The sequence below is a fragment of the Aspergillus ibericus genome, assembly GCF_003184845.1.
Source record: "Aspergillus ibericus CBS 121593 unplaced genomic scaffold BO80scaffold_11, whole genome shotgun sequence".
Taxonomy (NCBI): Eukaryota; Fungi; Ascomycota; class Eurotiomycetes; order Eurotiales; family Aspergillaceae; genus Aspergillus; species Aspergillus ibericus.
In genome coordinates, this window is record NW_020292109.1 from 457601 (window position 1) to 479410 (window position 21810).

General features: G+C 54.8%; 9 protein-coding genes across 9 annotated transcripts; 4 read left to right on the forward strand and 5 right to left on the reverse strand.

Annotated features, from left to right (window-relative positions):
- Positions 1-1939: 1939 nt before the first annotated feature.
- Positions 1940-2949, forward strand: BO80DRAFT_471586 (putative dephospho-CoA kinase; the record flags this gene model as incomplete). Its single annotated transcript, XM_025723101.1, has 1 exon — positions 1940-2949. One exon carries the CDS (start codon positions 1940-1942, stop codon positions 2765-2767), a length of 828 nt encoding a protein of 275 aa, XP_025577308.1. The 3' UTR covers positions 2768-2949.
- A 1097-nt stretch (positions 2950-4046) lies between these two features.
- BO80DRAFT_443232 (uncharacterized protein) lies at positions 4047-4737 on the reverse strand (the record flags this gene model as incomplete). Its single annotated transcript, XM_025721332.1, has 3 exons — positions 4047-4196; positions 4245-4622; positions 4669-4737. The coding sequence occupies 3 exons, from the start codon at positions 4735-4737 to the stop codon at positions 4047-4049; spliced, it is 597 nt and encodes a 198-aa protein (XP_025577309.1).
- A 164-nt stretch (positions 4738-4901) lies between these two features.
- BO80DRAFT_423444 (zinc-finger domain-containing protein) lies at positions 4902-5826 on the forward strand. The gene is made up of 3 exons (XM_025719055.1): positions 4902-5330; positions 5390-5557; positions 5606-5826. The coding sequence occupies exons 1-3, from the start codon at positions 4989-4991 to the stop codon at positions 5732-5734; spliced, it is 639 nt and encodes a 212-aa protein (XP_025577310.1). The 5' UTR covers positions 4902-4988; the 3' UTR covers positions 5735-5826.
- On the reverse strand, positions 5782-7784 carry BO80DRAFT_377825 (YjbQ family protein; the record flags this gene model as incomplete). Its single annotated transcript, XM_025716710.1, has 5 exons — positions 5782-6016; positions 6100-6414; positions 6829-6921; positions 6969-7296; positions 7340-7784. Coding segments are annotated over 5 exons (1340 nt in total), but the record flags the coding sequence as incomplete, so codon positions are not given.
- A 336-nt stretch (positions 7785-8120) lies between these two features.
- On the reverse strand, positions 8121-9147 carry BO80DRAFT_423448 (GFA family protein). Its single transcript, XM_025719056.1, has 3 exons — positions 8653-9147; positions 8354-8606; positions 8121-8310 (listed from the first exon to the last, which is right to left on the reverse strand). Exons 1-3 carry the CDS (start codon positions 9005-9007, stop codon positions 8196-8198), a joined length of 723 nt encoding a protein of 240 aa, XP_025577312.1. The 5' UTR covers positions 9008-9147; the 3' UTR covers positions 8121-8195.
- Positions 9148-9348: 201 nt separating this feature from the next.
- Positions 9349-11583, forward strand: BO80DRAFT_463224 (F-box domain protein). Its single transcript, XM_025722577.1, has 2 exons — positions 9349-10091; positions 10135-11583. The coding sequence occupies exons 1-2, from the start codon at positions 9790-9792 to the stop codon at positions 11459-11461; spliced, it is 1629 nt and encodes a 542-aa protein (XP_025577313.1). The 5' UTR covers positions 9349-9789; the 3' UTR covers positions 11462-11583.
- A 58-nt stretch (positions 11584-11641) lies between these two features.
- BO80DRAFT_351198 (glycoside hydrolase family 27 protein) lies at positions 11642-13337 on the reverse strand (the record flags this gene model as incomplete). Its single annotated transcript, XM_025715569.1, has 7 exons — positions 11642-12046; positions 12144-12328; positions 12386-12688; positions 12753-12842; positions 12891-13031; positions 13085-13217; positions 13269-13337. 7 exons carry the CDS (start codon positions 13335-13337, stop codon positions 11642-11644), a joined length of 1326 nt encoding a protein of 441 aa, XP_025577314.1.
- Positions 13338-14353: 1016 nt separating this feature from the next.
- Positions 14354-17161, forward strand: BO80DRAFT_423452 (DUF4246 domain-containing protein). Its single transcript, XM_025719057.1, has one exon. The coding sequence runs from the start codon at positions 14415-14417 to the stop codon at positions 16698-16700; it is 2286 nt and encodes a 761-aa protein (XP_025577315.1). The 5' UTR covers positions 14354-14414; the 3' UTR covers positions 16701-17161.
- A 538-nt stretch (positions 17162-17699) lies between these two features.
- On the reverse strand, positions 17700-21676 carry BO80DRAFT_402867 (glycoside hydrolase family 55 protein; the record flags this gene model as incomplete). The annotated part of the gene is made up of 2 exons (XM_025717623.1): positions 17700-20780; positions 20834-21676. The coding sequence occupies 2 exons, from the start codon at positions 21674-21676 to the stop codon at positions 17700-17702; spliced, it is 3924 nt and encodes a 1307-aa protein (XP_025577316.1).
- Between the last annotated feature and the right edge of the window lie 134 nt (positions 21677-21810).

A 21810-nucleotide genomic window follows, 5' to 3' on the forward strand; every position in this document is an offset into this window, starting at 1 on the left:
GCCCCCGATAGCCTCGAACCGCAGGGGACGCTTGCGTCGCCTGTTCAGTGGATCAGCCACTGATCAGATCTTAGCCGAACCTTGGGCAGTGGGTAATCTCTCCCCGCAAACCACTGAATTGATTGGACTGGGGAGACACACTGGGTGACTGGGAGACTCGCATGAAATTAGCTCGACAGCATCGACCAGGGTCTGCATGGACAGTGACCAGTGTGGTATGCGCAAGACGGGCTGCAGCCGGCGCTAAATCATAGCGTCTTTGCATCAAGCACACCTTAGATTGGGTGTGACCTATACATTGTTCGCATCATCACCAGTCACATCCTGGGTGGGCAGCAAGGGCCCGGTACCGAGTCCCGTTGTAGCTTGCATAAACGGTTCTGTCTCGCATGTCTCTTTTCAGGACTCCGGATGTCCTCTGGGTGGGATGTCCATGCCCCCTTGGCTTCAATGCTTCTGTGATTAATCGCGCACTCCTTGTGGCATGCATCCCCATCATCACGACCAGCTGTAGCCCATTCTGGAATGAAGACGCATCTATCACATTCCATCCGTAGCTGAAACTCCCTAGAGACGATTAGTTGACCCCAGATGCAAGTCATCGACGGGAAGATCCGAGTCATCCGAATATGCTACCGCCGACATGACATGTTGGGCTAACCAGGGTCCATGTCTGATTGATCGTTGGTCGTGTCTCCAATCGACCAGTCCCAAGCTAAGCTGAAGATCTCCCGATGGACCAGTCGCTCCATCCATCGAGTCATAGCCACCCTAGTCCAATTTCCTGTCCGTGGGTTTTCCTTTTTTTAATTTTATTTCTTAAAATTTCCCAAGTGATTCTTTACCTGATTTGATCATGGCTAATCCATTCCCGGCTTGATGTGATTTCAGATTCCAGCCAGAACCGATTCATCCAACGACCCAAGATCTGGAAATTCCGGGCCCATTATTCCATGTCGCAAACCTCCCACCGACGGAGGCTATATATAGATGGAGGGCTCTGCTCGGTTCCAGATTAAGTTGATTGAACACAACCCACAAGTCTATACTTTATAAACTCGACCTCGCCTGTTGTCCACAAGAGCTTCTCTCCTTCCCCTCCGTCCATCAATCAACGTCGTAACCTTGACAACCACCATCATGCCCGTGAGTTCTATCTATCATTGTATGCGACCATACTAACTGTCTCCAGGAGACCTCAACAGCCAAAATGCCCGGAGCCAAGTGCCCCAGCTGTGAAGCCAAAGGACAGGAGGTGTGGGTGATTCCAGGCAAGAATTGTCACGTCTGCGGATGCTCGGTTTCGTGATAGAGCCAGTGAGCATATGCCTTCCTCTATACCCCAGACATTGCTAACAGTCTCTCAGCTGTCTCAAAATTTTATAACGAAATAATCCCACCGACAATGGGCGACCACAAATCACGTCCTTCCATACTGCATTCCCTGCTTTGTCCTGTTCAGCTGGCGACAGACACAGACGCGGAATCGAATCGACTGGAAGAGCGGAAGTGATAGGTCAGGTCCCCAGCCGGCCTGTGGATGAGGACCTGGAGTTTGGGTGGTGGAAAAGCGGATCTTTTTTTTTTCTTTCTTTTCTTACTTTCTCTCTTTTTCTTTTTCTCTTTTTTTTTTTTTACCTTACGATAACTAGACGACCTAATCGCATAGACTGATGACACATGCTTTAATGTACTCCGTATACTTGAGTTTGCAGTGTAGAGTAAGGAGAACCAAAAACCGCAGCACAGTCTTGGCCTCGGTTCGGATCGGGGCAGCCTAGGCGCAGCGCAGCTCTCCCCGCAGATCTCCATCCCATCGCATCTCCAACTCCGCCAACATCATCACCTCCCACCACCTACAGCAACCTACCTATTACTTCTCTAATCCCTCACAACCGCAACTACAACCAACCCACCGACCGAAGAAAGATAAGACAAAATGCTAATAATCGGCCTCACCGGCTCCATCGCGACCGGGAAATCGACCGTCTCCTCCCTCCTCAGCTCCCCACCCTACTCCCTCCCGATAATCGACACCGACCTGCTCGCCCGAAAAGTCGTCGAACCCGGTACACCAGGCTACAAAGCCATCGTGAATTACTTTGGACCGACGACGCCGGATCTTCTCCTCCCCGATGATCCCTCCTCCAGCATCAACACCAACAACAACGAGAACAAACTAGGCCGTCCACTCAACCGCCCTGCCCTAGGCCGGCGTATCTTCGGCACGGATGCCTCGCGAACTCGCGATCGAGCGATCCTTAATAAGATCGTACATCCGGCGATCCGACGAGAAATCTACAAGGCGATATTATATTACTACGTGCGGGGCCATTGGGCCGTTGTGCTCGACGTGCCACTATTATTCGAAAGCGGGATGGATCTGCTCTGCGGGGTGGTGATGGTGGTTGGGGTGAAAGATCCGGCGGTGCAGATGGAGCGGTTACGGTTACGGGATAAGCATCTTTCGGTGCAGGAGGCGGAGGATCGGGTAAGGAGTCAGGGGGATGTGAAGGGGAAGGTGGAACGGGCGGAGTGGAGGGGGAAGGGGAGGGGGGTGGTGGTTTGGAATGATGGGGATCGAGGGGATTTGGAGGTTGAGGTGAGGCGGGCGATGGGGGTGGTTGGGGGGAGAGGGTGGTGGACGTGGTTGTTGTGGGTGGTGCCGCCGATGGCGCTGCTCGTGGCGGGGTGGAATTTGGGGGTCAATTTTTGGTTGAAGAGGGGGTGGGAGGGGAGGGAGAGGGAGAGGAAGGCCAAGTTGTGATCCTATCTTGTTATGTATGAGATGAAGATGGTGGTGTATGTTTATGCTGATGATATCACGTGCGGGACTGTGAACTATACAACTACTTGTGCTCTACTTCTCCTCTTCTGGTGATATGGAAGAATCCAACCTCCCGTAGGATCCTACACATAGGAGCTATCCTCCAAGATGAAGGAATCAACCACACACACATCTCGGTCTATATCAAGACCTAAGTCTCTGGCTCACTATGTATAAGCATCCAGTACTGGATCAGTAGTTCTATGGTATATGGTATATGGTATATGGTATAAAACGGTCGTTGTTTGAATACGGCTTGCTCGGCGTGACGCCCAAAACAGTTCTCGGCGTATGGTCACAATTCCTTGTGGACGTGTTGGTGGTGGATGGCTCTCGCTCCTCACTTCTTCTCACTTCGCCTCACTTGAAGGTGTTGTGGTTGTCTATTTCTGCACGGAGAGCTCTACAGGGATACGGAGGTGCAAGGTATGCCTTGATGAATCTAATAGATGATGAGATGAAGTGATATGGAGTGCTAATGTCACAGCAAGCAGTCAACATGTTCTCCTGCTGCGATGGAATGGAATACTGGGTCGAGGTCAACGAGCAAGGCCCTCGACTCTGCCGCAAGCCAAAGCGAAGCACTCGCTCCAGTATGCCAGCCAATGTCCGTCCTCAGTCAGCTCGCTCGGAGACAGTAGTTCGCTCGACCACTCGCACGACCGCTCGCTCCACGGAACCCCAGACCCCCCAGACTCGCCCTGTCTTTGAAGATTACATCACTTGGGACACTCCTGACTACCGCGGTAGGTTTCACCTGGTGCTCGAAGTACCGGCTGATCGATGCAGTGTTCCTCGTGCCGGAGAGCGAGATCATCGAGCTGGGCAGAGAAGCCTGGCTGGACCGTCGTAGACAACACCGCGAGCTCCGGGAATCGTGCAAGGAACTGATCGAGCAGCGAGACAGAGAATACCGAGCGGTCCCGCGTCAGCAAGCGAAGCACCATACTCTTCAGCGGTCAGCCACGTACACCTATGGGTCTGACGTGAAACCAAGAAACACTCCAGTCACTGTCAGACCCAAAGACAACTATGTTATGACTTCACAGGCTCGACCAAAGGAATCTCATCGGACTGCAAGTGTGTCCACCAGAAGGGGACATGGATATGATGCCCGTTTGAATGATCGACTGAGGGCCAATCCCTTCTGGTGATCAGTCGAATCATAGCAATGCAGTCGGTGGATGAGCTGTACGATATCTGTCTCAAGAGGTGTATCTTATTTATGTTTCCGTTTCTTCTTCTTGTCGTCTCCTACTGTTCCGTGTCGTCCGCCCGAGATGCTTGTAAGTTGTGACACTTTGACTCGTGGCTTGTTTTCCTTTTTAATCGAGCCGTCGTCTTCAGCTTCGTCGTCGGTCTCGCCAGTCTAAAAGGTCAGATACAGTATTACCCTCTTGAAAGAAAATAGACATACCACTGTCCTCTTCTTCCGTTTGAAATTTCCATAAGCCTGTCGACCACCGCCGATATCATCGTCATCCGCATCCAGCGATCCATCCGCGACAACAAACGGCGGCGGCGCATATTGAGCCACCGGCGCACTATAGTCCAGCACCCATTCGGTGTCACCCGAGTCTTGAGCCTGACGGGCAAGTGCTTCCCTGCGCTTTTCTTCCTCTTCCGCTAGGGCCGCCGAAATCGCATCAAGATCTGACTGAGGCGTGCTGGGGCTGTCGGTCGGGCCGATAGAGAGTCTCTGCCGCTTCGGGGGAGTGGACACTTTGGAATCATCCGTGGATGTCGGCTGAGAGGCTTCACGAGCAGCATTGGTGGCGGCAGCGCGTTGCATGAACTGTAAACATTAGCGAGATGCCATGTGGTACGCAATTGTCGCATACCTTCATCGTCAGCAACCGCGAAGACATGGTTTTGTCTGGCTTAGAGCCAGAACTAGGTGAGCCCCGCATGATGAGTGTCGGGAATATGTCACCTGCTAATGAATACAGAGTACGTTCCAAGAAACTGATGTGAACGAGTCGTGATCAAAATTCCAAGCGGCAGAATCCCACCGCATCAGCCGCAGAACGCCGCCGATTGGCCGCCAAGCGCCGCAGCTCCCGCAAACTGGAAACCTCCTCCAACTCCGACCTCGACCCTTGTCCGCTCACTGCCTTCACTTTCGCGTCGTTCCCTCCGCGTTACTCAGACCAATTGCAGCATGTTGCCCTGCGTTCGAGGCCGGGTTGCGGCCCTCTCCTGGACTCCCCGGATTGCCGCCCGGGCCAGCTACTCCACCACCGTGCCTCGCCTCTCCGAGAACTTCATCCCGGCCAACGACCCGACCCCGCGTACGCCCAAGCCGAATGTCTCTGCTACCAATGCGACTCCAGTGGACTCGATGGGTAACTGGGATGCGCCCTTGAGGGAAACACCCGAGGCCGCCGAGCGTACCCGTGTCCTCCAGGCGCCTAACCGGGCCACCACCTGGGCTGCCAGCCAGCAGCCGAAGGAGAAGGCCATGGTTGGTCCTCGCTTCGAGCAGACGATAATGGAGATGCAGGTGTGTTGCCCGGAATGCTGACCACTCGGATACTATGGTATTGTGTACTGACGGTTTAGCCCCAACCCTTGGCTGCCATTGAACTTATCCACAAGCAACCCGTTCGCTGGACGAAAAGCCGCGTCGTCAGCTGTGACGGCGGTGGTGGTCCCCTGGGCCATCCCAAGGTCTTTATCAACACTGACAAGCCCGAGATTGCCACCTGCGGCTACTGCGGTCTTCCTTTTGTATGTGTTGACTGGAAACTGTGAATGATGCATGCTAACGATGTACAGGCCCACGAGCAGCACCGCACCTACCTCGAGTCCCTTCCCGCCACCAGCTACCCCCTCAAGCCGGTGGGAGATGCTGCCGAGGTGAACGAGAGCCAGCGGGTGACCGAGGGCGGATTTGAGCAGCGGTAGATTGATTTGGCGTTGATTTTTTTTAGCTTAGGTTGTTGTACAGAGTACCGGCATGAATTCATTTATCTATACCATTTATACATTCACCCACCACCTAACAGTCTCACCTCCCTATACCTAAAATCAAGCCTTCTCTCCCTGAATCGTAGCAACCACCTTCCTCGAATGCCTCGCGGCCCTAAACTCCAAGTACCAAATGCCCTGCCACGTCCCCGTGGCCAACCGTCCATTGGTAATCGGAATGGTAACCGACGCGCCGATCAACGCCGACTTGATATGAGCCTACACCGTGACCGCATTAGCATCATCTATCCCCCTCCCCCCCCACCAACATCGTCAAACGAAAGAAAAGAATGTATACGAACAGGCATATCATCCTCCCCCTCCGCCGAATGCCGATACAAATTCCCCTTCTTATCATACGGCGCGATGCGATCCAACGCATCACTCATATCGGCCCGGACATCATCATCCCAGTTCTCGTTGAGGGAGAGCGCGCAGCTGGTATGTTGGATGAAGAGATGCAGGAGTCCGACTTTGTAGTTTTTGATTTCTGGGAGTGAGGAGATGATTTCGTCGGTTATGAGGTAGCTGCCGCGGGAGCGGGAGGGGAGAGTGAGTGTTTTTTGGGTCCAGGACATTTTGCTTTCTCCCTTGTGATTGAATTTAGGGTCGTGTTGCTGTTTGGGGAGGGGGTTAGCTAGGTGGTGATGGTGGTGGTGAGGGTGGTGAGGGTGGTTAGGTGTGTTTTTGGTGGTGGGTGGTGGTGTGGGTGTGGTGTTGCGGGGTTGGTGCCAGGGTGAGAGGGAGTGGAATGGGTAGACGGGAGGGGTATACCGAAGGAGATAGTTCAATCGCTAGGGTAGTAGGGAATACGTACCGCTGGTTCTGTATGATGGTGAAGGAGGGGTTGGTGGGTGTTGTTGTTGTGATGAGCGGAATTCTAGTGGGGAACCGCATCGACGTCATTTCACTTCCCCTCCGGTGTGATTATTTATCTGCACTGCTACAGGCTGCCGAGCACATCTCCATCCATCTATATCCATTGCTCATCTACGCTATATATCAAGCAAACTCTATGAAGCAGAACATACGCTTTCCTGCACATACGGCGGATTACTCGTCGCGGATCCCCAATCCACAGTCCAAAAAGCCTTCCCCGCCGCGGTCGAATTATCCGAGCGAATCTGCACATCCATTAGCTGGATGGTCAATATTTTAGGGGATGGCTTACATAGTCCTTCGGATCGGCATAATACCACCAGTCATCGCTGCGATATGCATTATCCAGTGATTGACTGAGCGGATCGATCCATACGGTATCCCGCGTGTCGAAATGCGCGTGTTTCGACCACGACACATATACCTTCGGATGGTCGTTATTGCGGACACCGTCGGGCTGTCTGGCGCTTCCGGCGTTGATTTGCGCTGTGGTCAATGTGCTGTGGATGCTGCCCCAGGCGAGGTTGTGGTATCCGCTGTGGGCGGAGAGGAGAGCTCGAGATGGTGCCCATGTGTTGTTCGCGTCTCGCGAGTGGATGATGATTACTCGTTCCCAGTCGCTGATGGTCAGACATAGGAGTGGTGGCTGATGGAGAGGCTTACTAGTCATGGCCGGTGTCGATGAGGTCCAACACCTCGGCCCCGTCTTTCTCATAGAACAGGTTGTATGCCACCCTCACTTCGGTCTCGTTGCACTTCTTGAAAGTGTAGTAGATGGGGAATGCAGGCCCGGGATTCCCTCTGGCTACGCCGGGGTTGCGACACTTGCATCCTACGTTGGGGTATTCGCATTGTGGTGCAGCGGGGGTTTTGTGCGCTGCGTCGTATACATCCGATGAGGTTGGAGAGCCTCCGAAGGCCCAGGTCGGGTAGCAGGGAGGCTGGTTCACGGCTTGGCTGAAGAACCAAAGGGGCGCATAGCGGTTGGCGAGCTCGACGACCTCGTGGTTGAGGAACTGGTTCATCTCATCGTTGCTGATCCGTGTGATGGCGGCCGCTGGTGCCGCCAATAGACCCAGCACGGTATATTTGCTTTTGGGCCACATCGTACAGGTTGCGGTGAGGCATGATGGGGGCTAGCTATCTCGGGCTATATAGTGATTAGGGTGATGCTATTGCTACGCGGCTGACCAGAAGACAGGGATGGATCGGTGCAGCTGGGTGACCGATGAGGGTGACATCGTGTTAACTGGATAGAAGTCATGTTTCAGGTTGTCAGCTGCGGCATGCAGCACCCGTGGTCACGGCACTGGTGGTATGTAGTGGCACATGCTGATGACTGCCCTGTCGATCATCTTGACTAGAACCGGACCAGAACGTGGTCTTCATATAGGCTAATCTATTGGTCAGGGTGTGATCTGCTGGAATGCTGCATGCTGGTCTGATCAGATCATGATTCGTGATGCTAACTAGGTCGTGTGGATTTTACATCCGGCTGGGCAGAGAACCCCCTGTCTAGTCATTCTTTCTTGCGTCCCTCATCATCCAAAAGATCGCTCTGCTCATCGAGTCCTGACCACTTGGGCTTTCCATCGGGAACCTCCAAGACTCGCTTGCCGTAGAAGATATGGCAACTAATGGATCAGCACATGCATTTTAACTAAACATCAGACTCACTCGATTTCGAATGCCTCTCTCCAGTGCTTGCGATCTCCATCATAATCCGCACTCTCAATGGCCTGCGGGAACAGCAAGCAGACATTCCGTCCTTCATCCATGATCGGGGTGCGACAGAAGGAACAATACACCTTGGTGGGTAACGTGTACTCCCTTGTACCAGCGGAGGAGGAATAAAATGTCAAACCCTCAGCCCCTCTAGTGAAGGCGAGGTCCGACTTGTGAAAGATGGCCGCCCATTGGAACGGAGCGCCTAGCACCCTGTCAGTACGTCTCAGGTGATAAACTACTGCACCCACCATGCATCACTTGACAGCCCCGACAATGACAGAACTTGCTCTTCAAGGGCCGGTCGCGACTGAGCTGGTATGTCACCTGGCCGCACTGGCATTTTCCGCGCCACTTCACAGGGCCAAACTCCTCGGGGGAGCGGATACTGTAAGGCGGACGCTTGGACCATTCGCTTTCATCAGCCGGGGACTTGGGCGGAGATGGATTGGTGTCTCCTAGATCAGGAGACGAGCCATTGTATTGAGCCATTCCTGCCATGGTGGGGATGCGATGGCTGTTGATGCGGCAGAAAAAAGAGGGTGGCGCGGGGGGCAGGGGACGACGGCAGAGAAAGGCAGTCCAGAGGGCACCAATGGATGACATTGATGGCATCAGCAGGCTGTACTGTATAGAATCATCAGTTGCATCCGAACGGTGCATGCTATTTATTGCCATGGTTGGCAGATGATGTCATGGCGATGTAGTCGATGCCCGGTTTACGAGTGCGATGACGATGGGCAGAGGTTATTCCGGATAAGCTTAAGGTTGACATTCTGCAGGGTCTGGATAGTCAGATCAAGATGAGCAGAGTGAGTACGGAGTAGCAAGCATAGAGATTTCCTATGTAGATGGTGGTGGATGGCTGGGGGGACCCATCGGGTTAGTGGCAGGTACCGATGGGGCCAGCGCAGACCCTGGGAGAGAATCCCATCTTCTCCTGACTTCTCACTTCAATCTCCAGTCCAGCCATACTGTGTGTATCTCAGCCTTACACAGTACTCCAATGGTACTCTGGTTCAATCATCCAATGATCCAACATGGCAATGTTTCACCTCTGACGCGATCGGCCACACCGTTCCAACATGAAACACCGGCGCCCCCTATCTGACCGGCTGGGGAATCCCCTCCCTCATCTCGCTTCTTGATGAGGCCCGTTCTCATTGCCAATCAATCCAGCGACAAAAGCCAATGCCCAGCCTGAAGGCGCCGGCGACGCGCTGGAATGGGGACGAACTGCGGGTTCATGCAGCGACTTCACATCACACCGAATTCCCCCAATCACCGCCGCTGCTGATTATTCACTGCCTCGTATTGTGCTCCCTTTATCTCGACCTTCCAATTCCCTTCAGCTTTCTTCTCCCATCCATGCCCGCCTGCTCGCCATCATGGGTTTATTGAGCCGACTTCGCCGGCGTTCCAAGAGCCATAGCCGCGCCGGGAATGTGGCCACCTACGAGCACCTCTGCGTCGACTCCCACCACTCCTCCGGTCCCGACGCCACCAAGAAGCTCCCGCGCCCGCTCCTCGCCCGCATCTTCGCCTACGTCTGTCCACACACCGTTGATAACAGCTATGATACTTCCGAGGAGTCCATGACCGAGGATGGCTGCATGCTCTGTGACATGCGCGACCTGGCCCACTGTGCCGTCGTGTGCAAGCGCTGGTATCTAGAGGCTCGAGCGTTGCTGTACGTTCCCAAGTGATCCGCTTGGATCTTGCTGATTGTCTAGGTATTCCCACGTCCGCATCGATGCCGTTCATTATTGCGAACTCGAGGTCGAACTCGCCGCCAAACGAAAACGTCGCTCCTTCTTTGACCGCAATGGCGAGGCCATCGACGCCCCACAAGTCCGCCTGCGCCTGTTCATGCAGACCGTTCGAGATTCCCGAGACCTGGGCAGCATGGTGCTCTCCCTACGGATGCCATACATGACACGCGAGGCGAGCAAGGCGGAAATCGCTCGCACCATTTCCGTTACACCCAACCTGCGATACGTCGACCTGCCGTCCGGGATATACAGCGACGACGCGTCGTGTCTGGCGTTGAAACAGGAGATCATCGGTCGGTGTCCGGATCTGCGTCGCATGACCTACCGTCACGGCGCCGAGGGCAGCTTCTCGCAGCTGCCCGAGTCCCGTCTCTGGATGAACCTGGAGGTCCTGGAGCTCTCGCGCTTGCACGTCGAGCCGCGTGTGCTCCGCCTGGGACTGGCCTCGTTTCCGAACCTCCGCGAGGTGACCTTGGAAGACCTGCCCTGGCTCGATGACTCGACCTTTGCCCTCTCCGATGTTCTTCCCCCTTTCCCGGCCGTCCAGCGGCTCATTCTACGTGATACCCCGAACGTCACGGCAAGCGGGCTTGCCGGAATTCTTTCTCTGCCTCGGAATCGTAAGGCGTTGCAGTCTCTCACACTATCGGCGACGGGGGTTCTGCCATCCACGCTGCACCAGATTCTCTCTGCGGCCCCACAGCTGCACGGCCTGCTCGTGATCCAGGACGTGACACGATCGTTTCCTACCGAACAAGTGCCACCACTGTGCTCGCGCTCGCTGAAACTCCTGCACTACGAGATCACCTCGCCGGCGGGGTCCTGCGGTCTCGCTCCGGTTGCAGCATCTTACTACACATATTTGATTGCGTCTCTTATGTCCAACAATCTCCCGGCTCTGCGGGATCTCTACGTGCGCGACGCCAGCTTCCCGGAGACTCTGCTCCTGGCACCACCCCCACGCCTCTTCGGCGGCGGCGAAAGCGGACCGCAGTTCTTCAGCGGAGGGATCTCCCAACCACTGAACGTATACAGCAAAGGATTGGACGAGCTGGAATGGAACTTCACGCCGTACGAGCCGCCGTCGACGCGCGGACGACGCGACAGTACAACACGGCCGGTGAGTTTCCACGACGCGCAGCTGAGTCGGTCGTGGGGCGGCGACGCGCGCAAGAGCGTGCTGGTGGGCAACGGGTTTGGCGGGTTCCTGGCCGTGCCGGTGGATGATGGACGACCGAAGAGTAGTGGGGGATGGCGACGGGACAGTCGACAAGATTTATGGCGGTAGCCATCCCAGATGGGGTTGAGATATGATAATGACTTGCGTGTTCATATTTATATTGTTCATGTTTACCATGCACGTATCTACTGGTACCGTATATCCATACAATATTCAGATTGACCTATCCTTCACTACAACTCCTCTTCCTCATACTTCCCCCCTCTCCCATTCTCCCCATAGAAAGAACTAACAAACCTCCCCCACCACCAAAACCCCCACATCATGCGCCCCCAATCTCACACTATACTTATCCCTTACACACCCCAAATCATTCCCCGTCCACGCATCCCGCACCCTAAACCCTCCCCCCCGTCGATATAGATCCTTCAACTCCGGCACCTCCTTCCAAAACGCTGTCCTCGTCTGCGTCGTCTCCTGACTATTCAGCATCACCACCAACGTCCCATTCAATGCCTCCGCACTCGACGGCCCGGACCAATACTCCGCCGGATGCGCCGGGTCGAATGTCCAGTCCGCATTATACCCCCATTTATAGGGATACGCGGGACGTCCGATGAGGGGGTCTTGGTGGAAGGTGAGGAGGGGGGCGTTGGAGAGGATGGTGAGGTGGGATTGATCTATAGTACTGAGCTATATCATCTCTCTTAGTATGCGCTTCGGTGTGTAGTTGATATCCATGGAGAGGGAAGGAAAGGAATGGGATTGGGATAGGATGGGGGAGGGGTACCGGTGTCCCGATAATCAACGGCGCCTTCATCACCGCCCACAGGGCAAAATGGGCCCGATTCTCGGCCAACGTCAAATTCCCATTCCCGACTTCGAGCATGTCCGGGTCCGGGTAGCCCCAGAAGTTGGCGTAGTTCAGGAGGAAGGAGTTTTCGTTGGCGATTTCGGCGATGCGGGACCATGTTGCTACCCCTTCTTATTAGCATATAGGTCATATGGTGGGGGATTAGGGGGGGAGGGTACGGGTAATATCCCCCGACATGCGCCAGGAATTTCCCGTGGCATTTCCCCAATCATTCACGTCGGCTTGCCCCCAATCGCAGAGCGAGTAGAGGATGGTGCGGTTGACGTTGAGGAGGGCATTGCGCATGCGGGTGTAGCGTTTCGCGGTGGTCGAGGTGGCCCAGTTGTAGTTTGCCGGGGCGGCGTCGGTGAGGTTCACGCAGGTGCCGTTGGGAAAGTAGGAGCCGTCGGTGCTGTCCGGGACGCAGTAGGTGTATTGGTCGGTTAGGTTGGTGGGGACGCCGCAGTTGTCGTATTTGAGGTCTGGTTCTTTGTTAGTGTATGATTGCTTGTGACGGGGGCGGGATGGAGGGATGGAGGGATGTACAGTCCACGCCCCATTCGGCAAAGGATTGCGCGTCGATTTCTTCGTAGCCCAGACTGGCTGGGTAGCCGGCGCAGGTGGTCAGGCCGGCACCTGTGGTTTGGTCAGTAGGGAGTGCAGCTGGGTGCGGGGGAGGCATACTGCTGTAGATGCCGAGCTTGAGACCGAGGGCATGCACTTGGTCTGCGACGCCGGAGATGCCGTTGGGGAATTTGTCTGGGTCGGGGATGATGCGTTTGGTCGTGGGATCGCGGCCAGACTTGACGGACCAGCAGTCGTCGACTGTTCTGTTAGTGATTTATGATAAAAAAAAAGAAACGGAGGAGGGGGCGCACTGTTGATGTATTCGTATCCGAGACTCTTCAAGCCCAGATTGACGACTTCATTGGCGGCCGTGAGGATCTTGTCTGCATCAATTTCACAATTATACGCATTCCACGAGTTCCAACCCAATGCCGGCACACGGCCCTGATAGATGGGTGAGCAGAGATACTATGTAGATAGAAGAATGCTGCATACCACGCCATCGGGTCGAACTAGGGCTGTAGCCCGCGACACCAACAGAGATAGAGTGAGGAACTGCCACATTGTCAATGCCTACTCGTGGTGTCAACCAGCACAGGGATGGAGGAGTTTAAATATGCAGCTCGTGCGGGGAAGTCTGGTTGGCCACCTGCAGGCCGGGTAAGATCTGCAGGTCAGCTCAAGAGTGTCCCAATGAGTTGCCCCAACCCGCCTGATTTAGGCTATTTGATGCATGCAATCGAGGCGCTCCGGTGCACGGAGGTGCAGTGGTCGAGACTGGTGCGGTTGGAAGGGTAGCGGATTTGCATGTGATGTCATGAGTGCTATGCTTGACGATTGAAACTGGATTTTGAAAGTGTCGGACAAGACAACTGTGCAGGTTGACTGTTTGCTTGGTGCTTGTCCAACTGGTTACTGTTTCTGTCTTCTAGGATGTCTGGTTGTACTGCTGCCGAGGTTGGACGGCTCAATAGACTGGTGCAGGCCTTGTCAGCTGGGTATGAGTCTGGTAAGAGGTCAACCGTTACTCAGATTATTGGGTATTCAGTCAGCTCCAAGCAAGCTGGATCTGGATCGTACGATGGGATGAAGGAGAAATGAGATGGAGAAATGAGGAGAAAAGAGGAGGGAGGAAACCCACCAATCGGGGTTTCCGGGCAGACCCTGGCACGATCGGTGCCAGTTGGCGTACTGTCTTGGTGCCAGTTGGCCCTTTGACATGATCAGAAGCTGGCATAGGACTACTGAGATGAAAGCTGTAGAATTGACAGTATAATATTTGCGATGAACTCTTGCAGTCCCAATTAATAGAGGTATGAGATACTCCGGTCCGTCATTCCGAAGAATCCTGCCAAGGTTCAACCCACGGTTTCCACCGAATAGCTTGTTAAACATAAGCACTATTCCCTTCACAACCGAGCTAGACACCGGCCCATTTACTAACAAGGCAGCCATGTCTTACTTCAATACGAAGTTGATGAATCCCTCCAGATAGATGGCTGACTAAGCTGTCGAAATAGCGTCGCATCACTAGTGGGATTCTTATCTTCTGCCTGCACTTCATTGCTGATTTAATCCAGATCACCATGAGTCACCTCTCATTTCCATCCAACCCACTCGTCCACTGCTACTACAACCACGATGGAAGGTTCTTCCACTCACATCGAGGATCCATCTATACTCGACAATACTGGCCATGGTCCCCTCCGAGTCCCCGGCTTCGGAGACATCCCCATGAATTATGAGCTTCCCCCCGAAGCTCGCTTTGCACATGGTATTTACGAATGGCGACAAGCTCCGGCTGTGACAGCGCGCGAATTAGCCATGGTGGCCGTGATGAACCACCTGACCGATCACCTAGACTGGCATGTTGACATCTCCAACGATGAGGTTGTCGCGCGCTGGAAAAAAGAGGCCTTTGACATGACTGCCCTAATGAGCGACAAAACATGGGACTGGTGTTTGAAAGAACTGCGGGATAAAGCGATCGACTTTCGCGAGAATCAGCACATTCGCGTGCTGGACACAGGATCCTGTGTGTGCAAGTCGGACACCCCGACTCTCAGCTCTCTGAGCACTTTGTTCAGGTGGGCAGTTCCCCCCGTCCTCAGACAGCAGAAGGCACAGCAGGGTCTGGATTGGAAGTCCAAGCAGGTATTAAGCATTGTCGATCCATGGTTATTTCCCCTGGTCTATGGGAAGACCCTCGTCTTGGATCGAGGACGAGTGGACCTGCACGACGTGCTCGGGGCCTACAAACATGCGACGGTGGCGCCGAAACCGGTCGATAAACGGGTGAGTTTCATGAAATTGCAAAGGTGGGTCGATAAAGGTCAAATTCCAGCCAGGGGCACGACTCCCAATGATCACTTGGAGACCGAATATTACCGCTGGAGCTGGAACTACCAGTGTCTGCCGTGCGAGGTGGAGTTTGTCAAAGACACTGGCACCGAGGTGCGCATCACCTCGTACATCAATAATCTCCACCCCGCGTATCAAGGGCTATACGGCGCCATTGAGAAAGTCATCTCTCTTGCGATCAAGCCATGGAATGATTGCCTCGTGCAAGGGCAGTCCGACTGGTCGAAGGACTCCAATCACGGACAGCTGGGGCCTGTTCCACTGAGAATCATCACGTATGGCATTGAATGGGAGAATGAACTTCCCGACTGGGCGGACGCGTTCAATGTGCCGTCGACCATCCGGAAACGAATATACCGTCGACATCGAGAAGAGTTGCAGCGGAGCATGGAAGATGATACGAAAGAAGGCAGGAAACGGCAGCGCAAGTTACAGGCACTAGAAGCTGGGTTCTGCGACGTTGCCGGCAAAGAAAACATGGAGAAGCCTCCTCCAGACTCGGACCTGTGGGGAAAGGCCAAAGAGTATCTGGAACGTCCGGAAGATGGATCCACCTCTCCCATGGCACTCCCCCAGGACTGGCAATCCAACCCCTGGCGCAGACTGCAAGAAAAGGTCGAGCGGGTGCTCCGCTGGAAACATCCCGAGCCAGGCACGGCCTTTTCCTACGAGGAGTGGAAGTCCGGCCAGCACCACGACAAACCCATCATCGACATTGTCCGCGACCGGCCGGACTGGGGTCCTGAGCGGCCCTTCTACCCAGTGATTCCCCCGCACACTCCCTATGCGATCACTCTCGAGGACACATTCCGACAGCAAGGCCTGCAGGTCCTAGTGGAGCTGGAGAACATCGAGCTCACCCCAGATGCCCCCACCTATTCGAAAGGTCGCTGGCAGCTACCGGGCCAACTGAACGAGCACATCGTCGGCGTGGCCGTATTCGCCTACGACGTCCACAATATCACCGACCCCCGCATCGCCTTCCGCCAGTACACCCGCCTCCACGGCTGCTACTACCGCTATCACGAGGAACTGGTTGCCAAGCGGAGTGTGCTGCTCAACTGTAGGCCCGCCCATCGACAAGGCAAAACCTATGGCTTGGAGTATGATGCCATCGAGCAAATCTTGGGGTTTCCACCCTTATATCTCTCCATTGATAATTACGCGAATCCGCCGTATCAGGACGCCGGCTCCATCGCGACGCCACAAGGGCGATTGATCACATTTCCCAACGTGTTGGAGCACCGAGTGGAACCGTTCCAGCTGGTCGATTCGACTGTCGCGGGGCATTACCGTTTCCTCAAGCTGTATCTGGTCGATCCTCATTATCGGGTGTGTTCTACGCGTAATGTGCCCCCGCAGCAGCATCACTGGTGGGCAGCAGCCGTGGGCAGCGATTTGGCCACGGCGGGGCTGCCTCGGGAGATGATTGACGAGATCGTGCAGAGGACCGACAGCTGGCCGATGGGGATGTCGGAAGCGAGACAGCATCGTCGGGCGCTGCATAACGAGCATCTGTGGAATGAGATGACCAAATTGGGTCGGATGAGGGGGCCGGGGTTTTAAACCTCATTGCGAGAAACTGCAGAGATAGAACACGAAAAAAGAAGAGAAAAGAAAAGACCCAAATTACTACCAACGAGAAGATGAAGGGCCAAGTTAGCCTACAGCCACCGCGATGAATCCATGCATGTAATCAAGATTTCAAACCCCGCTTGCTTCCAAGTATCCAACCAATACCACTGGAGTGATGCATTTCTCACCAATATCTATTATCATGCCCGCGAAACAAAGAGCACCTCCGGGGTATATATCAGTCCTCATAATCAACATGACGAATCATCCAATCCACTACCGATGAAATCGACATGATCGAGATCACTGAACACTATATCACGACGTAGTGACTATCAACGGCACTGGCCATGTTCTACCTGAGACATATATAATATATAGAGAGGGAGAGGGGGAGAGAGACGCATACCATACCCTGTACTACATTACCTGATCTATCCTATCCCTACGTCCACCCATCCACCCGTCCATATACCGTACTATCCGTAGTAAGAGAAGGTTACTTCTAATACGTATCCACGCTACATGATTAACTAGAGAGGTCAAATGATTACAATCTAGGTAGGATAACCGGACTTCTGGAAGGCATTGCTAATACATATACCCTTACACTTCCTCTATGTATGAGTGCAGACCAATGACTAGCACAATAGGGATAAAAAAGGCAAGACAACCCTAACTACTTAGACCAGAGTGGAAGGTTACAGATGTGATGTGATGGCTGGTTTATTGTGTGTTATGGTGGTGTGGATGGGTGTGGTTAGGGTTTGGTATAGGTTACCGTTGCTGCTGCTGCTTCTACTACTATATAACATTATGAAAGGAAGAAATGCATATAAAAAGAGGATATGATCCAGACCAAGTCTTGGATCTATCACATTCCACATCTACTCTATCATCAGCACACAGCTCCACCAACACAACCACCCTCAGATACCAACAGAGTGATAACCCCATTCTCTCCCCCCCCAGTAATGAAAGAAAGGAGGATCAAACGGAACACTTCGGCTCCGTCACCTCATCAAACCGATCCTCCTCCTGTTTAAAATCCTTCCCAATACTCTGCAAATCATCCTCGGTCAAGGCCCTCCTCGCCTTGGCCGCCTTCGCAAAATCATCCTCATCCCGGAGCCCACCCCCCCCAATCATCCCCAACAGATCCATCGGCGCGGACGCCGGATCGGACACAATACTCTGAATACCCAAGGCAACATTCCCCGCCGTCGCAATCGTCTCAAACGCCCCATCCAACACATCCAACGCGGGAGTGAGATCATCCAGAAAGGGCACAAAGGCAAACACAATGCCCAGGATCTCCAGGATGAGTTTGATTTTATCCTCCTTGGCTTGTTTCTCGCCGATGGCTTTGACCTGTGCCATGGAGGCGATGGCCTGCTGGATCATGAAGACGGGCATGGAGAAGGTCTCGTAGAGATCTTGCATGCCGCCGTCCCAGGCGCCGAGGTCGACGTCCATCACCCGGGCGAGGAGGTTATTGGTGACGTTGCCGAGGGAGGGGAGGGCGGCGGTGATGATGTCCTTGGGGTTGGTTACGTCGATGTTGCTGGATTTGACGGCCTGGGGGATGTTGATGTAGCGGTAGTCGGTCCCGCTGGAACATTCCCCGGGATAGCAGTGGCCGACTTGATGGACGGGGCCGCCTTTGTTGGTGAATTCGACCCAGGTGCGATTGATCCCGTAGGTGGATTCGAGGGCGGCGTAGAAGCCCTCCGAGTCCTTGAGGGTGTAGGTCATGGTGAAGCGGGTGGCGCCCATGAGTTGTTCGTAGGTGAAGGGGCATTGTTGGGTGGAGGTGGGCCCGTAGCCTTCGCAGGTGCAGTCGAAGTATTGGTTGCCTGGGCCGCCGTGGGGTTGTTTGGGCGTGGAGGAGGCCATGAAGGTGTTGATGGCGTCGGGGACCATTTCTTTGATGTATTGTTGGTAGTATTTGAAGTATTTGTCGTAGTTGTGGTTGGCGGCGGTGTAGTTGGTCAGGGAGGCGTTGAGGGTCAGGTAGAGGGTGTCGAGGGCGTAGTAGGGCATGCATTGGTTGGGGGAGGTGGCGAGGGCGTCGTTGAGGGCGTCGAGGGTGGGGTAGGTTTGGGTCAGGTCGCAGTTCCAGGTCGTTTGGCAGGCTGGGTCCGTGGAGTCGTCGGTGCAGGAGAGGATTTCGGGCCGGTAGTCGTCGAGGTAGCCGGCCAGGGCGCTCCAGTAGGGATGGCCGATGGCTTGGGTGTTGTTCTTGGCGAAGATGATGTCGTTGTCGAAGGTGTTGCTGATCATCTCCACGGCCCCGATGGTGATCAGGTTCCAGATGTAGAGGCCCGAGTTCTCGCCCGCGTCGAGGACCAGGCGTTGTTGGCAGTTTTGCGTGTCGACGCAGGTTTCCAGGTAGTTGTCGTACCAGGAGTAGAGACCGGCGCCGGCGATGGTCAGGTTGGTGGCCTCGTTCATGGTCACGGCCCAGGCGAAGTTGCAGAGCTCGGCGGTGGCGTTGCAGGTGGCATCCGGGAAGGTGGGATCGTTGGGGAAGAGGCCGATGGAGGCGTTGAAGGGGCCGGGAGACTCGGTGGCGTCGGTGAATTGGTAGTAGGGCGACTCGGTCTGGATCATGCCGGCAAAGGTGTTGGTGGCGTTGGCAAAGTTGTATTGATAGAGGATGGAGTGCTCCGAGGCCGTGCCGTAGAGCCAGGTTGGGCCGGCAGTCGACTCGAGGAGGAGCCCACGCGCCACGGACACGGTGATTTGGGTGTTGTCGGCGTCGTCAATGTCGTGATCGGCCACCCACAGCCACATGTTTTCGAAATAGCCGTTGGAATCGGGCGTCATGTGCATCATCATGGAGGCAGCCACACAGCCCGAGGCAATGCCGCTGGTTGGGCAGTCGGCCAGCTGGAGCTTGGTGCCATAGGCACCGCCCACGCGGAAGTGACAATCCCACATGCCGGCGTAGCCTTGGAGTTCGGCTTGGATGTTCCATTCCACCATGACCAGACCGGGGAGTTCGCCCATCGAGGTGAACAGGATGTCACTGATTTCCACCTGGCCGACATCACCGGCGTTGCCGACCTGGATCATGGCCTTGGGGGAGGTCATGTCGGAGAAGTAATCCCCGGAGGCCACGAGCTGGGACCAGACCTGGCCGGTGATGCGGGCGTGCTTGGGGATCACGATGGTCTTGGTGATGATGTAGGAGCCCGGGGGGAAGTAGATCAGGTTGTCGGCGGTGGCCAGGGCGAGAGCGGCCACAATGGCCGCGGTATCATCGGTGGAGCCATCACCAGCAGCGCCGTGGTCCTTGACGTTGACGATATCTCCGGTCGACAGCGTCTCGTACTGCGGCCGGTTGCGGTAGAAGTAGCTGTCGCGGTAGATGACCTGATCATCGGCCGCGTCTAGGAGAGCGGGAGGAGGAGTCTGGACCTTCACCGAGTAGTAGCCAAAGGAGTTGGAGGAGTCCTCGTGGAGATTGCCCACGGTGACAAAGTTGATATCCCCATTCATGAGGTCCAGACTCTCGTCATCCAGGAAGGCGAGCATGGTATCGACCCCATTCACCCCCACGTTATCCAGCGTGATGATGCTGGTCTCCAGAATGGTCTTCTTCTCAAACTCGGCCTTGATGGCAATCGGAGTCTCATCAAACATACTGTCCAGGATGTACGTCGACCCCGCTTGCTGTCCGGAGGTCGCTTTCGGGTTGATCAAACTGATGCCAACGGGCGCACTGGACAGGTGCATCCCCGCCCAGGTCCAGCCCCAATCCCAGATCAAGCAGATGTTCGCCTCCGTCTGACTGGAAATTTGAAAGTCGCGGACCGTGTACTGTTGATTGCCGCCGTAGATGCCATACTGACCGCCGATGATGGTGCAGCCCGACATGAAGCCTCCGCTGCCGTTCTCGGTGTACATGCCCATCTGCGTGGTGCCTTTGGTCGAACTGGCCGTGATGAACACGTTGGTCAGGGAGGTGGCTTGCGCGACTTGCCAATGCAGCCCGGCCGCATAGGCGGTGGTGGTCTCCTCGATGTCGATGATGATGTTGCGAATTTGGCGATAAAAGTTGTTTTGCTGTCAAATTAGTGATGTCCATACACTCCAGGGGGAGAGGGAGGGGGGGCTACCTCAATGTACCACTCATCGCCATTGTCGTTGGGAATGTACACATCACTTTGGATGGCTCCCAGGCCAATGAATGAAGGCGCCGTCTTGATGACGGGCATGTCATTGGGATTGCCCACGAGTTGGGAGTAGTAGGAAGCATTGATCGGAGAGGAGATGAGGTAGGTGCCCGGGGGAAAGTAGATAAACGTGCCCTTGGTGGAGGACGACGCACAATCCTCCATGCAGCTGCCGCCATAGGCAATGGCAGCGTTGATGGCATCAGTATCATCGGTCACTCCGTCCCCCTTGGCGCCGAACTGGGCATCGGTGACATCGCGATAGACGGGGTACGACGGATTCCATCCCATAGGAGGAAGACCGTGGTCGACCTCCGCCGCCCAGTAGGTCGAGGAGGAATCCCGTTCAGCGATTTTGAGCGGCTTGGGCACCTTGGAGAATTGAGAATAACTTTTGTGGAGGGTTCCGTTGGACAGCTGCTGCCTAGCATGGCGTTCAGCCAAGAGCGCCGCCGCCGCTCGCAAGTTGGCATCCAACGTGGGAGCGGCCGGCTCATCGGATCGCTTCTGCTTGGATGCAGCTGAGTGTCGGGATTGATAGGTGTTGCGTTTGGGATTGGCCACGCGGTAGGCATTGTACTCGGACTGCTGCGCTACCGCCGAGGCCACCAGCTTTTGGGCTTGAGTGAGAGCACTACTCGAGACATTCTGCGAGCTGGGGGTAGGCGGATCGGCGAGGGCCCGCCGTTGATGCCATAGATGCAGCGGCTGGTCTGCGGGAGATGCAGCAATCAAGCTGACCAGATAGAATAGGAAAAGGAAAAGAGGGAGACGATTGAAGGCCATTTTATACCATCACGATGAGAGAGAGAGGGACAGGAACCGTGCAGAGACACGAACGAGCGATGAATGAATGGATGAATGAATGACTGAATAAAGAAAAGAATGACTGGAGTGAATGAGAATGAAGACAATCTTGA